Source organism: Dipteris shenzhenensis, chromosome 6 (assembly GCF_047967505.1).
Source record: "Dipteris shenzhenensis isolate YYH24624 ecotype China chromosome 6, Dip_SZ_1.0, whole genome shotgun sequence".
Lineage (NCBI taxonomy): Eukaryota > Viridiplantae > Streptophyta > Polypodiopsida > Gleicheniales > Dipteridaceae > Dipteris > Dipteris shenzhenensis.
Genome location: NC_141601.1, coordinates 34820023 through 34841733, shown reverse-complemented (window position 1 = coordinate 34841733; position 21711 = coordinate 34820023). Strand labels below are relative to the sequence as shown.

The following is a 21711-nucleotide window of genomic DNA, read 5'->3' as shown; positions in this document are numbered from 1 at the left end:
CAATGGCAATCTTAAGCCAGCAGTACCAAGGTCATTAGCACTATCTTTGGTGCATGTTAACTAGCATTTCAACCTTTGGGAACATTATTGAGGTGATTGAGCTCCTTAACATGTGAACTTTTGCGAAACTTTTACTTAGGAGCCCCTTTTTAAATTGCAGAATGACCAATGCCCCTTACACATTCAAGGGCCAAAGGTGAATCATCAAATCGTAATAACAAAACATTAGTGAATGAGGAGAAAGAACAGGGAGAGGAGTGTCTTTTATTTTAAAACATCTTTGGAGTCAATAAGCTCATTAGACAACAAAATAATGCTTGTACATGAATACAACAAAACTACTTTCATGTGTGGCATCGATAATAAGCGATTTTGTGGTGCGCAAGGTCATCTCCACCGAGCTCATCTCCTCTGCTTTCATAAGTACTATGAAACACTAGACATCATTCTAAAAAACCAAAGGGCACATGTCCATATGCAAAACACTAACACCATGAGCTCTACATGTACACATACTCTTTTATACATCTTAGCATACACTAGGATAAGTTTCACTCGTTTGATGTTGCAATTTTGCAGCACACCCATGATCACATATATGGTATTTGCGATCAGGTTCCTATCCAACATTAGACACCCCATAGGGATTTTCATCTTCAAGCTACGAGATGATCCAGTATTTGAGAATACTCCAAATACAAAAGGTACTACAATGCTAGCAGTAAGCTGCAAACATGAAACAATCAAGGAACCATTTACATTTATTACTTTATTAGAGTCAGAGGTTGCTACAGCTTTAGGTTGAGTCGAAACCATCACTATCAGGTCAATGTTTGTCAACAAAGTTATGAATCTCGCACATGCTAGCGATGACAAAAATCCTGCAAAACGCAATAACCTTCAAAAACTTAAAGCCTTTGAAATGAAGCAATCAAGTGCTAGGCGCTTAATGCCCAACAAAAAGAGTATAGGGTTTTTTAAAGTTGTGAAGCCTAACACGACTCATGTGACTATGTCTTCAATACTGGCTCTAGAAATAACATGAAGCACTAATCTGAGGTAACTCATAATTCATAATAACAACCTAAGTGTTTGCGAATTGTGAGCAGATTCCTCAGCAGGGTCACTGTGAGTATGACAATAAGCATGACAAAGTGCGTGTTCTTGCCTTTGCTTCAACAAAATAATGAAGTAGCATGGCAAAGCGAAGCAGATGGTAGAGAAAGCAAAGGCCATGGAAATACACTTGCTAGCTACAAGCAGAACATACCTTTGCAGAGCAAGAAGTGATGTAGATGGGAGCACCGAGAGACACCTGTCATGATTATTCTAAGGGGGGTTTCACACCACTTGCTTGGCCATCCTCAAAATTGGTGGGAAGGTGCATCGACGAATGGAAAAAAGGGGTGCAAACTCTGTCTGCAAAAAGTTTTGTCAGGCATATGGAGGTTGCCCATCGAGTGGGCATTTGGAATACATTGCCCATGAAATGATATAATAGGGGTTTAAATCCGTGCCACCTAACACAAAGTGATCCTTCCTGCCACGCTACCGATCAAATGTTGATGTAATTAATTAGCACCTTTTCCATAAAACTTGACCGTCGAGTCGTGTGAACCACTACACCTGGTGGCCATCCTCCAAAAATCTTTCTTTCTCCGTCAGCGGGCGGGTGGTCTGAACCCAATTCACATTTCCCATAAAAGATGAATAAAATAAGACTACCACACCCATCATAATGGCTCGTGTGGATTAAAAAATCCAAAGCTATCAAATGAAAGATAATTTTGAATCGGAATCAATTGGAAAAATTTGTAATTTATCGAAGAAAATTCAAGTAATCTCGTGCTAGCGAGGGCACCAAGCTTCACTACGTGAGCGTGAAAGGGTGCCTGAGGGCAGAGAACAAAATCAGTCATATTGCCAAATGAATCTTGCATCCTAGATCTTGCCTCTTCATCATCTGCCAATTTGCTTTGTTCATGGTGCTGCTCTTGCAAACTCCCCCTCGGATGCCCCCCTTCACTCCCCTTCTCTTCCCTTCTCTTCCCTCTCTTTTGGCATCTCCCCCACTCTTCCCTCTCTTTTGCCACCTGCCTCCCACCACTCCAATTCCGGGCCTTCTCCTCTCAAGATCACCTCTCAATCAGGCCGTTTGCATCCAGGAGGGAGGGGAGAATCGGAGAGAGAAGATGGAGTAGGGAAAGGGAGGGGGGGCGCATTTCCCAACCCCGGAGCCATTTTATGAGGCAGGAAAGGTGGACCTCTCCCTTATCTCTTCCGTCAGAGGCGTGGGGGGCGTGCCGCGTGTGATATTTTCCACAACTTCAAGATTATGATCCGTAAAAAAATATTTAATCGAATGGCTGGGATCGTCGTGAGCGGGAAGTGCCTCAATTTTCAGACAAAGCTGATGTTAATGTTCAGACAAGCTTAAGGCAAAATTTTTTCCCCGAATTTGCTAAGAAACAAGGTGAAAAAGGCTGCCCAAAAAAACGGCTACTTTGGATTTGAACGAAAAAGGGCAACGGGGAGAGCCGGTGAGTGAAACCGGCTATAGCCGGTGGTCATCATCTTCATCCTCTTCATCTTCATCTTTCCAAAGCAAAAGCTCTGTGTATTTTCCATGGCAGCTTCGCCATTTCTTGCTCAGAGCTCAAGCTCAGCTTCCATGGCGATCCTCTTTCAAGCTTCTTTGCCTTTTTTCCCTCATCTCCTTCTCCTCCCATGGTCGCTTTTGTCCCTCGCTTCCTGACGCTTTTCAGCCATCCACTTCTTGCTGTTTCCCGCTAAGATCGTCTTGGATTTCCGTTCTTCACAGCAATTCTCGGCGTCCATCCCCCAAGTATGTCCGTCGTTTTTCACCGCACTTCCCTCGACTTTCGCTCCTCTTCTTTGCTCCATACTTCGCCGTTTCTCGTCTTCTTGAGCCCGCCTTAAACGGGCATGCGCCTTCGCATCATGGCGTGCAGCTCAACAACCGGAAATCCAGAAAGATGTTCGCACCCTCCGCCCCTGCATTGCCTGGATATGTGAAACGGAAGGATCAATCAGCTCGCTGAACCGTGCCATGGCTTCTGAAGAAGAATCGGTGCGCCTCGTTCTCGGCTTGTTGGACGGGCATTTTTTCAAATCGATAGAGCATGCTGTCCAACAATTTAGGGAGCATACGCAGAGGTTCCACGAATCGCTGCTTGTCAATATCAAACTCGCAAATTTGCAACCCCCATCTGTATGGGACTGTCAAAACACCGCAATCTCAGTGCCTCCTATTCCATCACTTGGGACGGAGAAGAAGCACTTTGTGTCAAAGGCAGTGCCACGCCTGGAAAATCCCAGCTGTGATATCGAGGGCGGCGAACCTCACGCTGCTAGACAATATATGCTGAGGCCAAAGACAGAGCCACGCCTGGAAAATCCCAGCTCTGATACTGAGAGCGGCGAACCTCATGCTGCTAGACAATATATGCTGAGGCCACGCACCAAAAGGAAGCCTATTACGCAACCTGCCCCGCAAAGAGCGACAAGGTCTCGCACAAAGAATTCTGTTACAAAGATATCAGAAATGTGCGTCCCTTTTCCTGGCAGTGAGACGGAATGTGGGGGTGATAAGGGAGACTATACAGAACAGACTATGAATGAGCTCTATCAGCAAGTAGGTTCTCCAGTGGTTGCCTTTGATACAAAAAATGGGACTACAATCGCAGACGACTCACCTAATATCCCTCCACCCCCTGCAATGGCAGGATCTGCATTGAAGGAAATAGGTAGCATGGTTAACATCAAGGAAGAGCTGAAAACAGAAGACAAGCAGAGCTCTCTTGGACCAGGTGCAAGTGATCAATGTAGACCGTCTTCAGCACATCAGACATTAACTTCTGAAGGTATGGGAAAGATTCTCGATGCAAGTCATCAATGTAGCCCATCTTCAGCACATTTTGTGGGTCAGGATGGTAAGAATGAACAGCACATTTTGTGGGTCAGGATGGACGACGTACGCACTGTGGACGCTCACCATTCAATGCAAGAACAGCGTAAACAGCCTTCGTCTGATGCAGCTTTGGGGACATGTTTTGGAGCTGATGATTTGAGCCCCTATTCTGCGATAGAAATGTCATCTTCAGAACTACCTATTAGGAGGCGTTCTGTTGCAAGTTTTCAATGTAGTACACGTTGGCAATGCAAGGAAGAGCCTCCCAGCAGGCCTGAGTCGCTGCCAGGTGATGGACGTGCAAAAATGTACGATGACCATTCGATACAAGAGCTAAATAAAGAGCCTACATCTGATGCAGGTTCAAGAAGATGTTTTGGAGCTGAGGATGTGAGTTGCCATGCTGCATTGAAAATATCATCTCCAGAATCAACTTCTCGAAATCTCCATCAGAGAATTGACACTTCTCAGCCTCTCTGTGTGCTGGAGAGATTGTGTGGTCGTGTCACCTGCCCTAGGAAGACCATAGGCACCAGTTGCAAACATGGTCCTGAAGCTGAAGTCAACATACCTGTGGAGCAGGATTTTTGTGGAACGAGTGATATCTTCCAAATGCCCACGTGTATGAATGGGATTGTTACTTCTGAAGCCTTGCCATGTTTGGAAAGAGAGTATTCACTTACTAGGAACGGTTTTGGAGCTAACATGGCTGCAAATTGTAAACCACAGCCACTGTGCATTCAGGACTGCCAGAAGGTCTCGTCTGATGCATCAAGTCCAAGGATAGGCTGTGAACCCAGAGCCCGGAGCAGCTCATACCATATCAGGTAACATGATGAACAGTTACGCCAAATATCCTTTATGATATGACATAGACAATGTTCACTAATCTAAAGTCCACGGTTCCATTTCTTTTGTCATCTTTCTGCCTTTTGCACCATCTCCCTGCCCCATTTTCAATAAACTTTTGATTGGAATATTTGCAGTGATCCACATATTGCGGTATTTCCAATGGACGGTACTCCCTTAGCAAAATTATATGCAAAGCTTTCTGAATATGCTTCATGCATTGGCACTAAAGTAAACGATTGTAGTACTTCAGCAGGGGACGTGTGTGTTGAAGAACCTAGATTGGTTTCAAAAAGAGAAGATATGGGTGGATTGTCCAGGATGAGAACCACTGCCCCACTCTCTGAGATTCAGTCTTGTAGAGAAGATCCCCTGTTTCTTGAACAACATGGGAAGGAACATAAGCCTGTTATCAGGGAGGACAACAGCAAGGGGACTGTAGGGGTTGACCTCAAAGGCCTTGGGGACTGTGTAGTCCCTGTAACTACTGAAGGACCTGGTGAATTTTCATCAACACCAAAGAACTGCAGAGCTAGTTGTGCAAGGGCAGACGGAGATGATAGTCCATTATGTCAAGCTTCTTTGGGAGAAGATCAGGAAGAGGTTTACCAAGCCTGTCTGGGGTTGCGATGCTCTTTAGTGGGCAGTACTGAGAAGATGGAACTGGCCAGGGTGCAGCCTAAAGCTGCTGGGGAGACCCATTTAAGGGCTAATAGTGATTTGGGAAGTGCAGAAGGTGATCAAATGTTTTCAAAGATTGAAAAAGAGCAAGTTACAGACAGAAAAACTCTGATTCCATCTCCCAGTGTGCAAGAGCACATAATTGATGATGCGCTCAAATCCTTGGAATTAGCTGTAGTGAATTCTGAAAGTACTAATGCGGTGCTCAATGACCTGGATCAGTCACAATGGTGGACAAAGTTTAAGACACTAACTGCATCTCAAATGAATTTGGAAGGTGCAGGAAATGGCACCCTTGGGAGGATTAGAGTGCAAAAGTCTCCAGATTTGAACATAAAATTAAAAGAAGATACAGAACACGTGTTTTCTACATCAAGATGCACAAGGTCTCTGGAAAAGGGTGGCCCCCATAAAGAGCTTACCACAGCAGAGCTTTTGAGCAGTATGCAACCGAAATTTGATAGAGAAATCTCTCCAATCTCCATGAGGTGTGCAGTCAAAAGTGACAAGAGTGCTGCTGATAACTTGTGGGATACTATGGTCTCCAGAAGCGAGATATCACAGCCTTCTATGGGCAAAACAAGACAATCTGGATTTTTGGCACGTAATTTACTGAAAGATCTTGATTCTCACACCCCCTCTGGAGAAGTGAATGGTGATGACAATGGTAAAGTGAAGCTATCTGTACCAGAAACAGAAGATGTTCTTTACAAGGATTATATGGATTCTCAAGATATGGAAGCTTGCAATTCTTCTTCAAAGAAGCTTTGCAATGTGGGAGCAACATCATCTCCACACTTAGTCTGCTCCACAAGTAAGTCAGTGGAAGTTCCTTTGCTGTCGATATGTAAAATCTCTAGGGATAATAGGAAATGCCTTAGGCAGCTTGGTTCTGAAGAGAAGAGCAATAGTGGAGCACTCTTCAACACCCCAGAACGGGAGCCAGATTTGGAAGAAAATGATGGTGAAGGCCACTTGAGAAGCTCTTTGAGGCTTGCTCAGACAGAGTCTACAGTCAAATGCAAGACGACAGAGAGCATTGCTTTACAAGGTAAGGATATGATGCTTTTGAGTCAAGAATCGGATTTCAATAACTGTAACACAGGTAGGTCAGGAAGATATCTGTCACTGGGGGGCAATTCTGCTAGACACAGTACTTTTCGAACCCCTTTGACCAAGCACAAACAACCACTGGCGGCCAAGTCGAAAGGCTCCATTAGGCGAGGGAGTACACTGACTATTATGCCTGCCTTTCACCTCCAGACGGAGACAAACCAGAGAGATTTTTTGGATAATGATATAAGTAATGGCAGCAGCGAAATGGATTGTACGCCCTCTTTTAGCCCGGAATGTGAAAGCAAGGGAAATAAATTGGATCCCTCCAGCATATTGAACTGTAAAACATCAGCTATAAAGCTCACCGGGTGCTTCCAGAACGCAGAATGTGGTGAGAGGCCACCACATGAATCTCAGAATGGCATGAGTCACAGTAGCAGTTACATGGATTGTAATGTCTCTCCTGCTCCAACATGCAGACTTGAGGAGAGCAGCAATGGTACACAAAGGAAGAAAGAAGAACTTGAGAAATCAGAAAGCAAAAAGGAATTGGCCACTGCAGGTATAACAGAGTCTATCACTAGGACCTCTGAGGAGATCGTTAGTGCAATCAAATCAGCAGGAAAAGCTGTCTCTAATGGAAATGCTCATCCTATCCAAGCTGGATGCATTGAAGTGGATGAAAAAGATGTCCTCCGATTTAATCAGCTTATGCTGCAGGGAACAGTCAACAGCAGCAGAAGGAAAAGAGAACGATCGCCGGGAGCTTATTTGGTGGATGCATGTGATGTCTCCAAAAGGTTCAAGTTATTAATGGATGGGAGTCCAGAACAAAGTTTACGCGAACAGAAGCCAGATAGGTCTCCTGTCTCGTGGGCTGCTTCAAGGCCATCATTGAAAGGAGGAGATAGTCCGTCATATGGACTGGTAGAGATTCCACATGCACTTTCTCAATCTGAAGCCTTGAGAAATAGACCACGTGATACTTCCTGGGATAGTATCGACGAGGATAAACCTTGTAAAAAAGGGTCGAATATAAAAACACTGTTTGACCTTAGTTCACACTTCACAAAAAACGAAGAGCCCTGCAACATGTCTGCAGGGTGCTCAGGGGTAAAACATATGGATGACACATTTTCTACATTTATGGGCACTAGTTTGAATGCTGGGAGCATCACCAGACCAAAAAAGCAAAATTGGGGCTTGAACCTTGATAGTCAAGTAGAAGAGCATAGCAAGGAGAATAGAAGTCCTAGCTTCTTATCAGTTGATACAAATGATTTTGAGACAGGTTTGAAGCAGGAGACCGGTAAAGTAAGAAAGGTTTTAGGCAATACTACTAATCAAACTATGGAGACTTCAGAGAGTTCCTACAAGCGCTACAACCTTGCTGTCAACACCAGCTCTTTTCTGGATCTTGTTCAGCAAAAACCAGCACCATTGCCATATCTGAATGGTGAGATTGTCACATCATGATTTATCACGCTATAACTTTGTTATAAATATTAAGGCTAAAAATACTAGAGCAATTTGCAGCTGAACCCTATCATGTATTAGCGGCTTTCAGGTAAGAGAGAGGTAAGAGTTAAGGCGCTCGAAGCAGCTGAAGTCGCTAAGAGACAAGAGGAGAGACGGGAGAATGAACGAAAGATGCGGAAATTGGAGTGCAATGAGTCTGAGTTCTCCCAGAAGGGTATATCCGAGAAGGTGAAGCGCGTAGGTGAGCTCAAGTTGAAATTGGATCAGGAGAAAGCCAGGAAACAAGAAGAGGAGCAGAGGAGAAAGGACGAAGAGTGGAAGAAAAAGGAGGCGGAGTTTGCAGATAGAAAGAGGAAACGTGAAGATGCAGAGAGGAGAGAACGAGAGGAGAAACGCAAGCGAGTGGAGGAAATACAGAGGTTAAGAAAAGAACAAGAAGAACGGCAACGACTGGGGCTGGATGAGAAAGAACAGAAGCGGAAGGCGTTGGTATGTCGTCTACACTACAGATTATGTAAAATTTTGTAGTGTGTCATTGAAGTAGGTCTTAAATCTCTGACTTGAAACGTTGCAGGAGGAACGTGAACGGGAAAGGAAAGCTCACGAGGAGGAATTCAAGAGGCAGCGACGAATTGAAAAGGAGAAAGAAGCTGAGCGTCGAAGGAAGAGAGACCTCCAAGTGAAGGCAGCTTCGCTTGCAGAAAAGCAAGCAGAAAGAAAGCGAAAAGAAGCTTTGCTTCGTGCCAGAGTACTTGAGGAGGAACCAATTGTTCGAGGTGCTAGCAAGAAGGTATAGCTTTGCCCTGAATTGATGCATCTGCTATCTCTGCATTGACCATCTTTTATTTGAGAAAATGTTTACATAAGAAATTATATAATTTGACTTTTCTTGGTTGCATTGTTCAGATCTCTGGAATGTCAGTCGATAGCTTGTCAGTGAATACATCTGTTGATTGGGAGGCCTTCAAATTTCGCGCTGGAGAAAGAGGGATGAGTTATCAAACATCAGAGGAAGGAGGGACAGCCACTAGTGTTTCAAAATGTATGGCAGGTTATGGGGCTTTTGCAAATTGTCATTCGACAACTTCTTCATTTGTTGGTGGTTCTGGGACGATGGTCCCTGCAGGACGAATATTCCAGGCTGGCCATTCGAAGTGCAAGATATCCAGAGGCTTTAGTTCACACACTCCTCTGTCCAATCTCCAAAATGCTCACCCCCCTCTAACCAATCTGGAAAATGGGATAGAGTCTTATGAAATCTCTCCCTACAGATCAGAAAGTGACAACGACGACGATGAAGAGAAAACAAGGAAACCAATCCCTTTGTGGGCAAGGTGATTACTTAAGCTCTTCTTCAATGTTTGAAGCCGCCTTGTGACTTCCATTTGCATTGCAGGCAGCTTGAAATCTCACTGTTGTGCGCACTGCTGCATCAAAACATGTTCTCACTCCATGGTTGAATCAGGTGGGACAATTTGGCGCCTCACCTATCACGGCAACAGTGTATTGATCCTGATCAGATTTTTTCAAGTGACAAGACATGCAGCCTTGCAGAGAGTGAGTACCTTCTGTCGGCTAATGAATGTTCGAGTGCACCAGATTTTCATATATGGTCAATGCTTAGTGAAGCTCTTTAAGGAAGCAGTTCATTTGTGCAAGGACATTTTATGGGAGGAACATGCATGATATGAAAGATGTCCTGGTGAAACGGAGAGAGCAACATTCTTCATAAATTATAGTAATTGCAGTTCGTTTTGGGAATGGCTTAGCAAAGTTTTTGGGATGCAAGGAAAAGTGGATCAATAGGACTCTCCTAAACTTAGTCTAGCTCCCAAATCTAAAATTTCTAATATAAGGCCATCATTGTCTGTTTGAGTGCGTGCATGTCACCTGAAAACTATCATCCTGTTGCTTCCTTCATCATAGGTGATGGCAGATTGAGAAGGTGAATGTGAGCTCATAAAACAAAGTCCTTTACAGAAGTGGGTTGACTGCGGTCCCAGGATGTATCTTCTTTGTTTTGAGATGAAAAATAGCACCTATATTTTGGGAAAGGAACAAGTGAAGGTGGAAATAGCTTTCCTTTGATTGTGGCTGAATGACAACAGAAGCAATAGTATTCTCTTTTGAGAATTGTGAGTGTAGAGAAAGCAATAACAGGAGACCAGAACCAGGGACCTTTATAGAATCACTTTATATTGAACTGGAATTGCAAGGGTGAAATAGCTTTCGTTTGGTCGTGGCTGAACGACAACAGAAGCACTAGAATTCTCTTTTGAGAATTGTGAACGTAGGGAAAGCAATAACAGGAGACGAGAACCAGGGAACTTTATAACCTGTATAGAATCACTTTATATTGAAATGGAAGTTTAAGGGTGTTCCTTTTCAATTGTGTCTGAAAAACATTTACATTAGGCTCCTCGCATGGGGTATTTGGTCCACCCTGTTGTAATCTTCCTTCTAGCATTGCTCCTATCACATTATCATCATATCTTCCTGCAATCTGCTCGTCCAGAAGCCACGAGCGTTGAAGACTAGCTGTGGGAGTTTGCATACGCTTAGAGGAGTGCTTGGGGATAGGATACCTCACCGGCCAAAGGACTAGGATGGCACATCCTCCTGCGAACCTCTACCACAGCTAACGTAGGCGGGCGCTAACTAGACGAACCAGCCTATAGTGGACTGCAGGATCACGCGGACAATGCTCTGCACAGTTGGGCTTGATGACGATACGACCATATATCATCAACGACGAGTTCCTTGATTTCCATCCATCCCAAATAGATAACGATCGGAGGAACCTTGCCGTCTCATTGGATTGCCATCCATCCCTGCTATTGTTTCCTTGCCATGATTCTGCTCCCCTCCCGTCGTCTGAACACCATGTCCGGCGATGCGGTGAAGTCTTGAGCGGCCGCCCATCTATCGCCCGTCGTCATGCCCTTAAGGTCCTCTTAGCCACGCCCTTGCGCCACTTATCGCCACGCTATGCCACGTCGGCCGTCATGGGATGCTGGCTGCTTGGAGTCTTTAACTACGGTTAGCTAGTGGTTGGTTAGGTTAGTAGTTAGGGTGTGGTTTAGGTTTAGGTAGGTTAAATTAGTGGGTTAGGTTGGTTGGTAAGTCAGGTTAGCTTAACTAGGGTTCAATTAGCAGGTTAGGTTGGGTTAGACTAAGTCAGTGTCCTAATTGCCCTAGAGGTCTTAGGTTAGTGCTGTACTAACAGTCCTAGGTGACATAGGGAACCCCCCTTCACCCCCCCCTCTCCCCCCCCCCAAAAAAAAAAGAAGGGTAAAAAGTCATTTTTAGCCTTTTTTAGGGGCCTTTCACAGCCCCGTTTGGAGTCATTTTGGCTCCATTTTGAAGCTCTTCATCGAGCTTCGCCATCGGTTCTTTTAGTGGTTCTGCACATTATATTAGGTGCTCATTACAGTAGGGTTTTGCTGTCTACCTCTGAGTCCACTTCATTTCCTTGCCAGCATTCGAGCTTCTTTCTCTAGTGAAAGTCACCATGGCACCAAGCGTGCCCCTCGTGATACATTGCATGACAGTGTCATGAGGCTACTCAGCATGAGCAATTGCCTTCCACAGTGGGTGCATCCACTAGTGGTAGAGAGATCCCTACAACTCAACCTCTCTCTCTTGCATCTCGAGAAGCGCAGGCAACGTAGACAGTTTTTGGATGCCCTTGCTTCTATGCTCCAGGGTGGTTTCCGCCAGATGGGACAAGAGTTTAGCCAACAGCTTACCACGGCCATGGCTATGCAGGATACGGCTCTTGCCCAGATGGGACAGCAACTCGAGCAATAGATCGGCCAGGCTATGCATGACAAGGGGCAGCAGCCCGCACCCTAGCAAGGGGACCACTCAGACAATCAGGATGTATTTTCTGCTCCACGCAGGGGTTTATGGTAGATGCCCGCCGTGCCTATGAGCATCAGCCTTTTGGACGGTTGCATGTACCCTAGCATGGGGATTATTTGGACTTGGATGATGCATTCTTTGTTCCGTAGAGCACCTTCTTGCAGGATGTCAGGCCATCTTTTGGATCACAACTTTCTGCATCTATGCAGGCCGAGTCGTCTAGTTTGGGTCCTCCCGTGGGTATGCATCCGGTTAGTGCTTCTGTCACCACACCAGCGAGTAAGCATCAAGCTGGTTTTTGTTTATATGGCAGCCCACACCTGTGGGAGAGAGGTCAGTCCTCTTCTCAGCCCTTTGGCATGCCATTGTTTCAGAGAGATGCATTTGGCAAAGAGGGTTCACGCACCTATTGCTCCACTAGTGAGCACATACACCTAGACGCAGCCAATGCATCAAATGGTAGCAGCTACTATGCAGGAGGGGGTTAGTGGTGGGTAGCAGGCCACTTTTGATGAGATGCAAGAGGGGGTTAGTGGTGGGTAGCAGGCCACTTTTGATGAGATGCTGTCAGACTCCTTGCCTTCGTATAAGGCCCTACTTGAGGCAATCAAACTTGAGATGTCTTTCTCCAGTTATGTGAACCTCAAGCGTGATGATGCCCGCACTTCTAGAAGTTACGCACAAGGAATTATGCAGCCAAGGACGTCAAGGACAAACTCATAGTGCGTAAGTTCAAAGGGACTTCGCACACCTAATGAGCTGGAGCTTGGAGGAGTGAGTGGATTACGAAGCTGGAAGATTATTTCTGCTTCTACCCAAAGCAGGATGAGGACCGCATAATCTTTGCGGGTATGTGAACCTCAAGTGTGATGATGCCCGCACTTCTACACGTTACACGCAACCAAGAAATAATTCACTCTTACCGGTATACTCCTACAGTTGCTTTGCCTTGCACAGCCAAGATAGGGAACCTAGGTAGGAGTTTCCTTGTGTATTCTTTCTTCAATTGATAGAAGGATCTTTTCTTCAAAATTGCAAGCCTTCAGTTAATCCCAGCATTAATTTTATTAATCCAGAGCTGCTATGTTGTCACTAGTTGATAGCCTTGTATACGTGACCACCACCAGCCTAGACATCTCACTCTGGTGTATTCTTTTTCATTTGATAGAAGGATCTTTCATCAGAAAAGGAAGCAATCGCAAGCCTTTAGTTGATCCCATCATTAAGTTCATTAATTCAGAGGTGTTACAGTCGTCACAAAGTTGATAGCCTGGTATATGTGACCACTGCCAACCAGCCTAGAGATCTCACGTATTTTACATGCAGCTTGGGTAGTGTGCCAATATCTTGGTGCTGAAAGAACCGTATTTTTGTCTCTTCTACACAGGTGAGTAAATATGTCCCAACACTGGCTTACCTGCATGGCACTATGGATGAGAAGTCTCATTTTCAATTTCTGCAGCAATGCTAGTTGTGTGCAACTAGAGCAACGGATGCTATCTCCTATGCTTGCATGCACACATGCACACACACAACACGTGTGCGCTCACACATGCATTTGGGGTGAAATCTATTTGTTTTTATATTAGAAAAAGCACGCACGCATGCGCCCCCCCCCCCCCCCACACACACACACACACTTTTTTTTTTTGGGGTGAAACCAGTAACTATATTATTAACATGAAATCAATGTACATGACATTAGACTCCAAAAAGGAGCCTAATGGAAGAACTCAAAAATAGTCAGAAAACACTTCAAGACTCGTAGCATCCAAGTCCCTCGCAGCATAACTATCATATAAAGATTGCTTGAGGGACATTCTGAAGAAAGCATATGCCTGAGGAAACTGTTGTCCCATCCTAGGATGCAATCTCTGTGTCCAAATAGTCCATAGTACCTAGAAACGAGCCCAGTGAAAGAAAAGGAGGAAGGGAGACATTTGAGATGAGAAGCATCCAAACATCCAGAAGAGTTTCCCGAATCTGAAAGAGGGAAACCGAAGCCGCAGCAAATGAGAGACATGAGTGATCAATATCCGAGAGTGCGGGCAAGACCATAACAAATGGGGAACTGTCTCATGGTGATGAGAGCAACGGGGGCAGGAAGAGGAAGCAATACGACGTGCTGCCAATTTCGCCCCAATGGAAAAAGCTCCCACTATACATCTCCAAAAGAAAAGCCTCTGTTTCAATGGCAATTTAGCTTTCCAAATTTTCTTGAGTTGTGATTGCCACCAAGATAAAGGCCTATCCAAATTCCAAAGAGTGTTAGCATGCTTATCAATCCATGGCGGTGGAAGAAGAAATCTGTAGACCATCGAGGAGGTCAGATTGTGCATTGAAAGTGAACAGGTAGCGGATAAGGAAGTCAGATTCCAGTCCAGTAATCTGTCCTGTACAAATAGTGGAGGAACAGGAACAAATGGCTGCAACATAAGTATTCTCCAAATGGGCCTATGATGCAGACCCAAGGGGAATGTCCTTCAAGCTTGTGGAAATGAAAGCACATAACCATGTTGGTCCACAACATCTCCGACAAATCTTATGCCCAATTTCATAAGATTATATGCTTTAATAGGTGCCTGTAAAGCAAGAGGCGATTCAAACACCTTGCTCCAATGGATGCTTTCCAAGCGAAGAGAATTACCATGATGGGAAGAAGCACCTGACCATTTAGCATAAGAGAGAATTCTCTTCCAATCATGAATAAAAGCAGTAGAAACAGGACAACCAGGAATTTTCCCATGAAATGTGGTCATGACTGCCTCCCAGTGATCTGTAATCCAATGCCCATATGCATGGGACGTCATGTTTCCACACATAGCTGCTAGCATAATAGCCCATGGCTGTTTTTGCTGAAAAAAATCAGCAATCATAGTGCTCTTTCTTGCCAACATATGAAACTGAAGATAGAGAATATTCAGTCCCCCATGAGTCTAAGGTGAACAAACAGACTGCATGGGAAGTAGTCGCAAAGCCTTTTTGTGAGATTTGCTTTTCCAAAATATCTCCATAGCCTGGGACATATAGGAAGCCAAAAGCTTAAAAGACCAGGGAAGAAGAGGCAAATAAAATTGCACATATGCCATAATGATGGACTGTACTATCCGAAGTCGAACATGTAGAGGCCAAGTGGACAAATGCCAGTATTCCAGCTTCTTGTTAATCTTTTGAAGCACCTATTTGAGCTGTTGTTGAGGGGTAGTATTCCAGCCAATGGGATACCCTAAATGCCTCACAATAGTATGGGAAGAAATAATGTGGCCTGGCTAGAGAAGTGCATGCCAATCAGCTTCTTTCAATGCTAGAAGATTTGATTTCTGAAAGTTAATATGCAGTCCAGCAGCTATGCCAAAATCATTCAGAGTATGCATCAAATGAGAGAGGTCACTTTGAGAATTCCTGGGCATGAAATATGAATCATCAGCATATGCCTGTGCAAGAAATGGCTGTGCCCGTGGAATTTGCAAGCCATGAAGTTGCCCTGTATCTGCAAGATGGTCCATATGCAACAATAACGGATGAGTAGCAATGGCATACAGTAGCGAACTAAGAGGGCAGCCCTGTCTCACTGAGCGGGTCATAGTCCAGGTTCTTGACAACCCACCACCAAGCAGACACTGCGCAGTGGCATGAGAATAGAACCGGTAAATAATATGGACTAGCCGAGGGCCAAATCCCAATTTATGCATAGTCTGAGAAATAAAATCCCAATGGACAGTATCAAATGCTTTCGCAATGTCCACTTGCAAAATGAGAACATCTTGTTTGGAATATTTGGCATACTCAATTGCAAGCAAGGCATTGGAGATATTGTCAGTAATCTGCCTTCAGGGAACAAACCCATACTGCCTGGGATGAAGTCCTGCTTGCAAAATGAATCGAACCCTGAGGACAATCATTTTGGCAATGAGTTTGTAAATGACTGGCATAAGAGATATGGGCCGCCAATCAGCCATTGTCTCACACAACCTTTTTTTGGGGATCAATTTGACAAGGCCATGTTTCCAAGAAGGAGGAAGAGATTGTTCTGCCCAAGCATGATTGATCATAAGAAGAAGAGTGTTCTTGAGATCACCCCAAAATGCACGGAAAAATTCAACAGTCAATCCATCCCAACCAGGAGAGCTGCCTTTACGTAAATGACTCAAAGCATCATCCAGTTCATTAAGCATAAAGGGCTGCTCCAATGCATGAGCCTGTTCCCGAGACAATATAGGCTGAACATGCATAAGAAATTGAGACCTAGCTGCATTCACTTGCATCGAATGATCAGGCTGAGGAGAAAAGAGATGCTGGAAATGACTAGAACATTGCGATTCCAATTCTGATTTGGAGGTGGTCCAGGTGCCATCATCTTTCCTGATCCTGCAAATATCCTTCTTTCGCCTATCCGCATGCAGGCTTTTAAAGAAGGCTTTGGAGGAGCATCCCTTATCCAAAAGGGGTTTCATGCGAGCTCGGATTTGCCACTTTTTTAATTTGCGAAGATCATTTTGATGGATGATATGAACCGTATAAGCACAAGAATCTTGTTCAGAGGAGGTGAGCTGCCTATAAGAGCTGATTACATCCATTTGTTGCTTGTGAGATTGAGCCCATTTCAGCTTAAGCCTGAGGTTTCCCATGTAACTCCGTCCATAATCTTGAATAACAGCCTGCAAGCGATGAGCAAGACTGATCCAAGCGAAATCCATGTCCTCTTGAGCATGTAAGAGGAGGGGGCGGACAACCACTCTCACCATGTTCTGAAATTGTTGATGAAGCAAATAAGCACTATTAACATGGAGTAGGCGGTGACCAAAAAAAGGCATATCATCTGTCAAACGTGCTATAGATAATGTCAAGCATACTGGAAAGTGATCAGATAGCAAGAGGGAATGATCAACCCATAGTGCACATGTAAAACTAGCATACTGTTGAGCATGCAACAAATACCATCTGTCAAGTCGAGCCCAGTAATGAGTAAAGGCATTGTGACGGTATGTATAACCCATATCTCTATCCCTTGTTGAGAGCCATAAATCTTCTGCATGCAAGAAAGAAAGCATATCCTCCCAATGTCGAAGCTCAGTGGGGATCATGTGAGAACGATGAGTGGTATTGTCTTGGATGGCAGGCGAGTTATTAAAGTCTCCACACAAAAAGGCATTGGACAGCCATGGATATTGTTTGAGGGAGGCCCACATTCGAGCTCTTGTCGCAGAAGTTTGAGAGGCATAAACAGATGCTATTTCATAAAGATCGGCGTGACAGATGCATCTGATCACCATCCATCGACCCTGGGGGTCATTGTAAGCAACCGTGGGCTGCATATCATGTTTCACCAGCATGCAGACCCCCGAAAAGTGCATTGTACCAGCATAAAAGATATCATAACCAGCAAAGTGGCCTTGCTGGCCAGCCAAGAAGTGTTGGTTGTGTTCCTGTAAAGAAATTACATCGGGGTGCATTCTATGTACATAGTGCCAAAAAAGTCTCCACTTATTGACATTGCAAAGACCTTGAACATTGTATGTAATGCAAGTAATTGAAGTAGACATAGAAGATATGTACAGCCGAACCAAAAAGCATAGTAAAGGTATAAGCTGTCAGGCCTCAGCCATGACATCAACGTCCACCTGGCCTCCTGGATCATTAGCTCTATAATCCTCATCATTGTCACATACAGGGATGCCCCTCTTTAGCACATCAACCCATAGTTGAGAAGTGAGGCTATCAGCAGGGGTAGAGGCTTGACCAGGGGTGGAAGTAGAGCCATCCCAATGGCGAGATTGTAACGGTCGTGGCTTGAGCGCAAATACCTTTTTAGGTTGCTGCCAGGCACCCTGGGGAGAGGCATGAGATTCTGAAATTTTGCCCTTTCCCTTATCCTTTTGTTTGGCTGAAACCTGAACCACATTTTCTTTGGGAGGGACATATTTAGATGCCACATCACCCAACTTGCTAGGCATAGCCTTAGGTACCGGACCATAAGTTGGGGGTGAAGTATTTTCTGGAGCAACAGCTGTAGGTGGGAGCTGATGCAGGACTGTAGGACACTGTGAGGCTAGGTGGCCAAACTTATGACATGTGAAACAAGCACCTGAATATACTCCCCATTTCAAGTCAAAATATTTTTCGCCCAAGGGAACATCCTCCACCTCTACCGCAATGGAAGGAGGGGTTGGGTGATCTGTATCCCAAAGAACACAAAACCGATTTCGATTACCCGAAGGACGGGGTGGGCATACAGCTTGCCCCAAAGTAGCTGCCAGACTTGGTAACTCAGCCCTCATATAATCCGGAAAATCCACTACCTCAACCCATACAGGGCAGTGATGTCGAATGAGACCGTGATAATCCTTATTTGGCGATTGACCAGGGGTGGAAGTAGAGGCATCCCAATGGCGAGATTGTAACGGTCGTGGCTTGAGCGCAAATACCTTTTTAGGTTGCTGCCAGGCACCCTGAGGAGAGGCATGAGATTCTGAAATTTTGCCCTTTCCCTTATCCTTTTGTTTGGCTGAAACCTGAACCACATTTTCTTTGGGAGGGACAGAGTTAGATGCCACATCACCCAACTTGCTAGGCATAGCCTTAGGCCCCGGACCATAAGTTGGGGGGGAAGTATTTTCTGGAGCAATAGCTGTAGGTGGGAGCTGATGCAGGACTGTAGGACACTGTGAGGCTAGGTGGCCAAACTTATGACATGTGAAACAAGCACCTGAATATACTCCCCATTTCAAGTCAAAATAATTTTCGCCCAAGGGAACATCCTCCACCTCTACCGCAATGGAAGGAGGGGTTGGGTGATCTGTATCCCAAAGAACACAAAACCGATTTCGATTACCCGAAGGACGGGATGGGCATACAACTTGCCCCAAAGTAGCTGCCAGACTTGGTAACTCAGCCCTCATATAATCCGGAAAATCCACTACCTCAACCCATACAGGGCAGTGATGTCGAATGAGACCGTGATAATCCTTATTTGGCGACCATGGCATGACATGCACCATTTGTCTGCCATAGAATAGAGGTGACATCTCCAATGTCTGCTGACGATATGAGGCATCCAAAAAGTGCACTTCATAAAAACCTCTAGAAGCAAAGTATACTCCTTCAACAAAGCAACCTCCCAACAAAGCCTGAACCCACTGAGCTACATCATTTGCTGAAGGTAACTTCCTTGGGAAGAAAATGATAACTGCTTGCTGAGAGAACTTTCGGAGAGGAGCGACCAATGAGGGCAGCTTCAGCACATACACACAGAGAGACACACACAAAGTCCGAGAATGGACATTGAAGATACATGCATGCACTGTTCTATTATTCTCATCAAGAGCTTTTGATGGCATGCACTGTTCATTATTCTCATCTAGAGTGGTCCCATGGGCCCCACATGAGAGCCATGCCATCGTCAAAGCCCCAATCAGCACTTGTTTGCCATATTGCGTATCACCTGCTTCCTAGAGAGGATGCTTGCTCTCTAAGAATTTTAATTTATAAGATTGGATATATTCTAGTCTTATGAAGGTATATATAGATGTTTGTAGTCCAGATCCTTTCAAAACTTCTGTAGATTTTCATGGGACATTTGTCCATGATTTGTAATCATGTAGTTCTAGAGATGAGACCTCTAGAAGCACTGAATGAGGCATGCAACTAAATTATTGCTTGGGCATTCTTGTGGGAAACATGGACTGTGTAATAGAAGGCTTTGTAGTTCATCATTTTTTTTTTGTTTCATAATGTTCGAATAAATAAACTATTGAAATCATGTATTCGATTTGTGTTGGGTAGTTTTTGGAACAATTGGTTCAAGAAAATGCAAAAACTTCAATCAAAGAAGTAGAAGTGGGGATTGGGACAGTGATAACGTTACCTGGAAGGAGGAACTTGATTACAGGAGAACAATGGGTTACGTGCAGAATTGAAACGGATCTGCCTATTTCTGAGGTATGTGTAAAACGTTACTTTATTATACTGATTGCTGTTGACCACAGTCGTTGCTAAAAGGTCTAATTATGGTATTGATTTGTATGTGACAATCATCTGACGTCTATTCCCACTTTTATAGCAGGTGTGGTAAGAATGGAAAGAACTGAGCATTTTCAGCTTGGCAATTGGCGAGATGGGGAGCATTGGAACAAGGGGGCAAGGTCAGATCGACAAAAGCAACCTCAGACTAATAGTTCATTTAAAGTTCACAAGCTATCACGTTCTGTACAACACCTTGCAGCCTTTGATCTTGTTCTTTATTCATCATTCCTAGAAGTTTGTTCTCTATCCAGGAGTGATTGTGTTTTGAAATCGCCAGACAGCTCGCTCTTGCAGGGGGGTAGCTGAGTTGGTTTCTGGATTCTGTTTCCTGTTTTGCGGATGGACTTGCTAGTTGAACGGAAGGCTTCTCATAGGAATGCGTAGCTATTACTTGGTGGGAGCTGGATCGGCCATCTGCAATGTCTTTTCAGTGGACACTGTATATTACACTCTTTACATCTGTGAGTATTCTTGCTGCGTAAACTGTAGGAGCATAAGGGCTACTTTGAGTTACGCAGTAAGGCATGATAAGGCATTCTTTAATCGTCCAATTGTGGTCTTGTGGCTTGATATTTCAATTATCCTATTTTAGAGGCCCTCAAATGCACTCAATTTATACTGCCTCACTCAAACAAGATGAAGGGCGTATTGGAAATTCAATTCATTTCTGGGAATCGTCTTGAAAGGGAGTGCCAAATTCCTATTTGTGGAGGAGCATTTACTATACAACTGCAAGATATTTAAAGATGTGTAAAGCTTCCCCGGTAATAAAAAGTATAAACGTAAGAGCATTAGTGCGGGCATTGTCAATGGGAGAAGCTGTGGAAACCCCCTCCAATGGTGCAATGCTATGCAATTTGCGAGGTTCCGCCTTTGTGATTGAGTTTTTCAAATCATTTAGGATGGGCCGATGTGTATAGCGAAATAATCTTGCGTTATGTTCAAGGTACAGTGCATAGGGGGGAATCAAATAAAACAGGAAAGAAAGCTTATTAAAGTCGTTGGGTTTATGAGACTAAAAAACCAAGATACAATAAGCTGAATGCATAGAGCCACTAAGGGGGCAGCCGCAAACACTTTTACCGAGTATTTGAGTCCAGGGAGACTATGGTGCGGTATCATTGTGGTGGTCCACTTCCACCAAGAATGGATAAGAGGGTTTTGCTAGAGAGACTCGCCATAGAGTGCTGACGTCGGCAAGTCTGCTAGTCCATTGCTGTCTCCTAGTCGTGGCCTCTGTTGGACAAGTACCACTATCACCCTCGTCGGTTCTGTCCGCGTGAGGTTGCCCCAGGTGGCGTCACGTATTATGCACCATGATTACATTTTCATGTCATCACGTGCACTTTTTGAGTGATTTATGTTCGTGAACATCCTTTTCATGAAGTCATGCATGCCATGACAACAAAACCTTGTCAATCTATAAAAACGAGAAATTTGCTATTATTGCTAGTACTATGGTAAGAGCTAAGTATACCACTATTAGGGGATGCAGCAGTAGCCCAGTGGTAGGGAGCTTGCCTACCAGGGCAACAGATGGTGCAAAACTTGCTGCTTGTACCAAAAAGGGTTGGTGAATTAAAAAAAACCACAAAAAAAAGGGTGGGTGTGAATTTAACCAATGGTACTAATATTATTATCGGCGGTATAGGTATTGGTAAAATGTACATCTATCATGTAGCATCATCATGTTGCATGCACTCATGTTGAATGTTAGATGTACGAATTGCAAAATGTTATGTGATCCTTGCATTGGTATTAAATTTGTTCACGTGCTTGAATTTATGCATCTAGAATACCTTACCTTGCTTTTGCAATTCACACGTGAG

General features: G+C 44.4%; 1 protein-coding gene across 2 annotated transcripts; it reads left to right on the top strand.

The window, feature by feature from the left end:
- The first annotated feature begins 2581 nt into the window (after window positions 1-2581).
- Window positions 2582-20661, top strand: LOC147901103 (uncharacterized). 2 transcript variants are annotated; one of them, XM_087375630.1, is made up of 9 exons: window positions 2582-4758; window positions 4918-7973; window positions 8085-8485; window positions 8571-8786; window positions 8903-9330; window positions 9462-9553; window positions 19643-19798; window positions 19923-20001; window positions 20177-20661. In XM_087375630.1, exons 1-7 carry the CDS (start codon window positions 3071-3073, stop codon window positions 19774-19776), a joined length of 6015 nt encoding a protein of 2004 aa, XP_087231756.1. In that variant the 5' UTR covers window positions 2582-3070; the 3' UTR covers window positions 19777-19798; window positions 19923-20001; window positions 20177-20661. The 2 variants fall into 2 exon arrangements, with proteins under 2 accessions (XP_087231756.1, XP_087231755.1); XM_087375629.1 differs by having other exon boundaries at window positions 20160-20661.
- The last annotated feature ends 1050 nt before the right edge of the window (window positions 20662-21711 follow it).